Here is a 6,920-nt window from a genome sequence, read left to right as displayed (position 1 = left end):
AATACTCTTACATAAGTAGTTAAGGAGATGGAGCCCATTCACCCTGGAGAATGTGTCCGTGGCATCTGAGGACAGGTGAGGATAAGAGAAAGGATATCCTCAAGTGGACAGACACAAGAGCAGGTGGGGCTGCCATCTCTCTGACTCTAGGATGAATAACTTCTATGGGAGTATGAGGGTTAAGAGAGTTACAAGGGACCTTTCTCTCCCCTGGCCATGTTTCCTTCACTCCCATTATCCTACTGGTGGTGCATGGCCTCCCTCCAAGACAGAGACACAAACACAGAATAAGAAAGAGAGACAGAGACAGAAAGATACAGTGACAGAAATGAACTCAGTCTCCAATGCGTGAGGCTCAGGTCTCTCCATCCCCAGCAGGCATGGCAAACAAACGTGGTCCAGGCATCTGCCCACCCAGCTGCTCCATTCTCTTCGTGTTTCTGCAGCTCCTGTCCTGCAGCATCCCTGGAAATGGTAGGAGACCTCCACCTGCCCCATGCTAAGAGGATGCCATGTGCATGGAGACGATGCCAGAGGGGCTGGGCTGGCACCTTCCACCTCAGCTGTCAGCCAAGGGTCCAAGCAGTCCTTCCCAGGGGACGCTGGGGATGGGTGGGAGGGCCCCTGGTCTCCTCACACCAAGCCTGGCTAATGCCTGCCCACCTGCTCTCATTAGGGAAAGCCGACTTCTCTGTCTTTGCACCTGACAAACCTCTTCTGGCCGTGGTTGGGAAAGAGGTGGATCTACCATGCCATCTGTCTCTCAATATCAGTGCCGAGGACATGGAGCTGCGGTGGTACAGGGACCAGCCATCCCCAGCGGTGCATCTGCATAAGAATGGGATTAATGTGCAGGATGAACAGATGGCAGAGTACCAGGGAAGGACCACCTTCCTGAGCACCAGGCTGGCCCAGGGCCAAGCCGCAGTGAGGATTCACAATGTCACTGCTCTTGATAATGGGACCTTCCACTGCAACTTCACAGATGGCAACGTGTCTGCAGAGACCACACTGTGGCTGAGGGTGGCAGGTGAGGGCCAGCTTCTGGCACTCTTGGTCTCCGAGAGTGCTTGCCCCCAAAGCTCATGCCCAGCTGCTGATCATCCCTTTATGGCCCAAGCCTGAACATGTCCCATAAGAAGCACTAACATGCTTGCAGCAGGAACAGTGTTTCTAGAAAGCACAGTTTCAGGCACCTGGCTTTGTTTTCTACGTTTGCTCCTCTCCCTTACCCAGCCAACTCATAAAGAGGGAAGCAGAGATAGAGAGGGAAGGGCAGAGGGAGAAAGAGAGACAGAGACACAGGAAAAGACACTAATTTTGTAATAGAGATTTTTTTTCATTTCTGGGCCTTTTCTGTTTGGTCTTGTGCTTTCTTGGAACGAGGGTAACATATGGCAAAGAAATATTACACACAGTAAGTAGTCTGTGAGAAACCCCTAATACCGGTGGAATTCTCAGCATCTGTATTCTTCTGATTGGAAGTGATGGTGGTTGTGGAGACTGGCATGGGCATCTCTTCCCACAGGACTGGGCTCAGAGCCCAGAATCCAAGTGGGACCTGGCCAGAGTGAAGGTGTCTGGGCACAGTGCACTTCGGAGGGCTGGTACCCAGAGCCCCAGGTGGAGTGGAGAGACTTCGGGGGACAATCCCTACCTTCTTTGACCAACCTGTCTGCCTATCCAACAACGGGCCTCTTCAGAGTGGTGTCCAACGTGACTATCCTGGACAGGGATGTGGAGGGCCTCTCCTGCTCCATCATCAGCTCCCTCCTCCAGAGGAGGAAGGTGGCCAAGAGCTACTTGCCTGGTGAGTGTTCTGTTCTGTTCAGGCCTCAAAAGCTTGGGGCACCCCAGACAATAAGTAGCTCATATCCAATACCACACATTGTCACAGGATATTTTTCTTGCAATGAGAACTTTTAAGATCTACTCTCTTACACTTTCTAAGTATACAGCACAGCATATTAACTTTAGTTGCTATGCTGTACATCACCTCCCCAGAACTTATTTTATAGCTGTAAATGTGTATCTTTTGTCTGTCTTCATCCATTACACCCACCCCAATCTCTCACCTCTGGAAAACACCAGTCTTTACTCTGCATTAAGTACTTGGCTCTCTGGCTTTCTGGGGGTTTGGGTTTTTCTTGTTTTATTTTATCTTAGATTCCATGTATACATAATACCACCCAATATTTTTCCCTCTCTGACTTTCTTCATTTAGCAGCATGCCCACAAGATTCATCCATGTTTTTCAAATGGCCCAATTTCCTTATTCCTTATAGCGAAATATATGTATTGTATAAATATATTTTTAATCTATTCATCCATGAATGGACTGTTTCCATATCTTGCCTATTTTAAACACTGCAGACTCTGCCTACAATAAACATAGGGGTGCATATATCTTTCTGAGTTAATATTTTTATTTTCTTTGGATAAACAACCAGGAATTGGATTCATGGATCATGTGGTAGTTCAATTTTAATTTTCTGGGAAACCTTCATCCTGCTCTCTACAGTGGCTGTACCAATAGTCCCTTTCTCATTAAAGCTAAACAATATTCCATTGTCCAAATGGACCTTGCCTTCACATTCAGAAGGAGATCTTGGGGGCTTCCCAGTTTCACTTCATAACTTCATCTAAACTTTTCATTTCTAAAAATAAAAAAAAACCTCAAACGCACAGAAAATTTGCAAGAATATCATGCAGAATGCTGTGCAGACACACCCAGGGTTTAACATTCTGCCATACATCTACTGTTTCTCCTGATTTTGCACCTGTCATAATTTGTCTGTACAAACACGAGTAGTGTTCTCTGAGTCATTTCAGGTTAGTTTGAGACATCATGCTCCCTGACTCATGAACCCTGCAGTGTGTGTGTGTCCTAAGAACACGGGTGCTCTCTTACCCTGATATCTTGCCTTCCCAGACTTCCTTTAGCTCTGTTGTCTTGAGGTTTGCCATCAATGACGTGGAGAACTGTGCTGCCTCTGATCCTCACTGTAGCAGGGCTTGCCGTAGCTGGATCTACTGTCTCTTCCAGAAATGTAAGGGGGAGAGGAATAAGGTGAAGCTGGAAAAAGAGAGACGGTATAGAGCAGAGGAGCAGTGCTCCCAAGGTTAGCAGGCCCTGGTAGGGCAGAAGCACCCCTTCCAGCCAGGGCACAGGTGTGGATCCCTGCATAAAGTCTCTCCTGTGCACACCCTCAAGCATTGGAGGAATGGGAGAGGCCTGGACATAAGTACATAGCTCGAGGACTGCCCACTTACCATGTGCCCAGTAAAATCCTCTGACTGTGAGAGGTGTTCAGCTGCTCTTCAGCAGGTGACTTCAGGAATGATGGAGGGTCTCTGTCTCAGAGACAGAGATATCTGAGCTTGAGCCCCAGAGGGTCTATCCATCCGGGGTGATGAGAGCATGCTGAGAATTGCTCAAGTGACAAAAGCATCAACGTGCCTGTCATGTGACAGCATCCTGCTGTGGGTGCAGGAATATCATCAGTTTGCATTGTTGCACTTACCCATCCACTGCCCTCCCTGCCTCCTATGTCCTTGCCCATAGTGTTCAGACCCCAGCTTGGGAACAGAGCACAGAGGTCCCCATGACAGAGGTGGGAAGCCTAGACCATCTGGATGTGCTTCACAAAAGCCTTCCTTAAAAAGAAAATGACCCTGGTTATTGCTTTATTGGCCACTGAAGGACCTATATTTGTTCCTGTTTCACAGGATCACAGCTAAAATTCATTAAGTCTTGTTTCACTTAGCTTCCACGAACTTGAACTTTGGCCCCATTGGATCAGCTCAATCCCGCAGTTTCACATCTTTCTGTTTTCTTGCAGGCAGGACAAAAGACGTGATCATCAGTGGTGAGGCCCATACTGGGGCCTGGAAGCCTGTTTCCCTGGCCTGTGTGTTTATGTGCACATGTATGTGTGTGCTGTGTGTGCATGTTGTACCTTAATGTGCATATGTTTGCATCCGTGTGTACATACTCATGCATATGCACTGGTGTATGTCTGTGTGCCTGTGTGTGTATGGTGTGGGAGTGTGTGTGTGTGTGTTCCTTTTTATTCCAGAGTGCTGAAGTGCTGTCCTAAATGCTTTTGAGTGGCAGCCACGTGGCTCTAAACATCAAGTTTTGGCTGTCGTGGGAGACCTTAGCTCCTGTTTATTAGCTGAGGTACAGACCTGCAGAGTGGAGGCAGCAAGACAGCCAGCCACTGGAAGGCAACCTGTTACCACAGAGAGTACAGAACCAGTGACTTTCTACCCCAGGACACTCTCTTGGTAGGAGATTGGGGTAGAGAGGGTACAGTCTGTCCATGGACAAGGAACCCCCAGAAAAGGGAAGGGTATAGCTGCAGACCATGAACCAGGCAGATGAGAGGTGTCAGGGCATCTGGAAACACATGTCCTGAGCACAGACGCTTGTTGAGGGTCTAGGAGGAAACAGAGAGAAGCCAATCATCCATTCATTCACTCATTCATTCACGTAAAATAGTGACCAGTCACCTCCTATGCCAGCAGTCAGCCATCTATTAGTGAATAAAATGGCTTCCTCCCTCCTGACCTCATGGAGCATAGAATGTATGTGAGGATGCAAGCCATCAGCCAGTAGTTTTTCTTTAACCGAAACTAGAATTAATCAGGGTAAATATTGTAGGAACAAACTGGAATACAATAATGAAGTGGCCATAAGAGTTCACGTGGGATGTCCAGGCCCCTGAGGATGGTGGGATGGTAACACCCAAATGAAGGGCTGGGTGACAGTGGGGCCACCACCTTGGGAGAAATAGAGGTGGACCCCCAACCACGGCAGGGAGAATGGGGTCTGTGGTATGTGAGAGCTGAGTATGTAGAGGAGGCACCAGGGTTTGTGGGTGTCCACACCTGCAGAGCCTGGAAGGCTCAGGCAGGGGTCTGGATGTTATGTGAAGCATGGTTCAAAATGAGTGAGGGGGTTTAAGCAGAGGAGATGTGCTGATGGAGGAGAGGAAACAGCCCCAGAATGGGTCCTGGGGCCACAAGTAACAGGGTCCAGCAAGGGCAAAGCAGAGTGAGGAACCCAAGGTGACCCTAGGTAGCATGAGTTCCTCGGCCCATGGTGGCTCCATCTAACAGAAGGTTTGGGGCAAAACAAGATATATTTAAGCAAAAGAATGAAAATCATCTTAGACCTCTTAAGACTGAAATATTTTCAATATACAACTGGGGACATCAGATAAATCCTTGGATATACAAGTCTTGCACTCCAGGAGAAATGTGGACTGGAGCTAGGAATTTGGAGTCCGTGGCATATATCTGGCATTGAAATTGAGGAAAGTGAACCATGGAGTGCTCCACTTATCTGCACACCTAAAATTACTCTTCAAAAATTTTTCTTGAATTAAATATCTGAGCACAGTTGGGCAGAGTTGTTGGAGGGCCAGGGGAAGCTTCACTGCTGAAATCTGCAGATACAGTGTGTTGAGGGAAGAGCTGGTTGTGTTCCATGCAACTGAAAAGTAGAGTAAAAACTAGAATGGGAACATGACCCTGAAAAACTGGCTAGTGGGACACATGAAGAGACATGCCTCCTGGAGACAGCTGGGAGGAAAACATCAAAATTATTGTCTGTGCAGCTGAGCCAAAATTGGTGAGTGGGGATCAAGTGAAGTTTTTTTTGGGGGGGGGGGTTGTTTTGGTTTTACTTTAAGGTCCTTGGTAGTAGAATATGTTGGTTCTCTATCTCTCTATCTCTCTGTGTGTATCTATCTGTGTTATCTGTTTCTCCTTGTCTCTCTGTCTCTGTCTCTCACTATCTCTCTCTTCATCTATGCCGGATTCTCTATGTATTGGTCTCTGTCTCTGTATCTCTCCCTATCTCACCTTGCCTCTCCCTGTCTCTGTCTCTATCTCTCTGTCTTTGTCTCTGTCTTTGTCTCTCTCTCTCTCTCTCTCTCTCTCTCACACACACACACACACACACACACACACACACACACACTGAGACACAGAGCCCCAGGAGGTGAGTAGACTGCACTGTGTGCTAGCTATGTACCCTCTTTAGTAGAAATCCTCCCCCGGTTCCCACCTAGAGCTGCCTCAGCCATTCTTGGTGGCCTATTTGCATGGGGTCCTGGACAGAAAAAGCTGGAAGCACAGGGACACCCAGGGAAGCTGTGGTCACCTCTCCCAGAGGTCCTGGGGTCCCCTCCAAGCAGGAATGTAGGCTAGGGACACAAACCTCCAGACCTGACCCTCTTGTCTTCCCACAGTCAGCCCATCCCTGGACCCTGACACCGCAAGCTCCAAACTAGCTCTGTCTGAGGACGGGAAGAATGTGAAATGGCTATTCTTTGACCAGGAGCTGCCTGACATCCTCTCAGATTCAACCAGGACCCCTGTGAGCTGGCCCGGGAGCAGTTCTCTGCTGGAAGTATTAGTGGGTGGGGTACAGGAAGTCCTGGAACTTGGGTGTGTGTCTGGACATCTTGGATCCAAAGGGAAGGATTCCCAAGGCCCCCAAGCATGGATTCTGGGCCCTGGAGCTGTAAAAGCAGACATTTTGGGCACTCACCTTCCTGAGGCTTCGCCTGTACGCTTCTGAACCCCTGCATCAGGTGGGCACTCTTCTGGACTGTGATGCTGGCAGAGTCTCCTTCTACAATGTGGGCAGTGGATCCCTAATCCACACATTCTCTGGACTCTCCTTCTCAGTGCCCCTGAGGCCATTTTTCTGCCTTTGGACTCATGGCGCCAACCCCCTGACCATTTGCACAGAATGCCAGGACTTAGAGGCATTGGGCTCTCCTCAGAGCTAGGGACAGGAAAAGGTGGGGGGCCTCCTCCATCAAGACCCATGATCTCTCTGCTCTGGCCTGTCATAGATATGGGGAAACCATATCCATTCTACATCCCAGCTATACCCATACAAG

At 48.7% G+C, this 6,920-nt stretch overlaps 1 protein-coding gene across 1 annotated transcript; it reads left to right on the top strand.

The window, feature by feature from the left end:
• The first annotated feature begins 380 nt into the window (after nt 1–380).
• On the top strand, nt 381–6,711 carry BTNL10 (Butyrophilin-like protein 10). Its single transcript, XM_025988709.2, has 5 exons — nt 381–474; nt 677–1,030; nt 1,529–1,810; nt 6,261–6,388; nt 6,703–6,711. The coding sequence occupies exons 1-5, from the start codon at nt 381–383 to the stop codon at nt 6,709–6,711; spliced, it is 867 nt and encodes a 288-aa protein (XP_025844494.2).
• The last annotated feature ends 209 nt before the right edge of the window (nt 6,712–6,920 follow it).

This window comes from Vulpes vulpes, chromosome 7 (genome assembly GCF_048418805.1).
Source record: "Vulpes vulpes isolate BD-2025 chromosome 7, VulVul3, whole genome shotgun sequence".
NCBI lineage: Eukaryota > Metazoa > Chordata > Mammalia > Carnivora > Canidae > Vulpes > Vulpes vulpes.
This window is presented reverse-complemented; position numbering and strand designations above follow the sequence as displayed.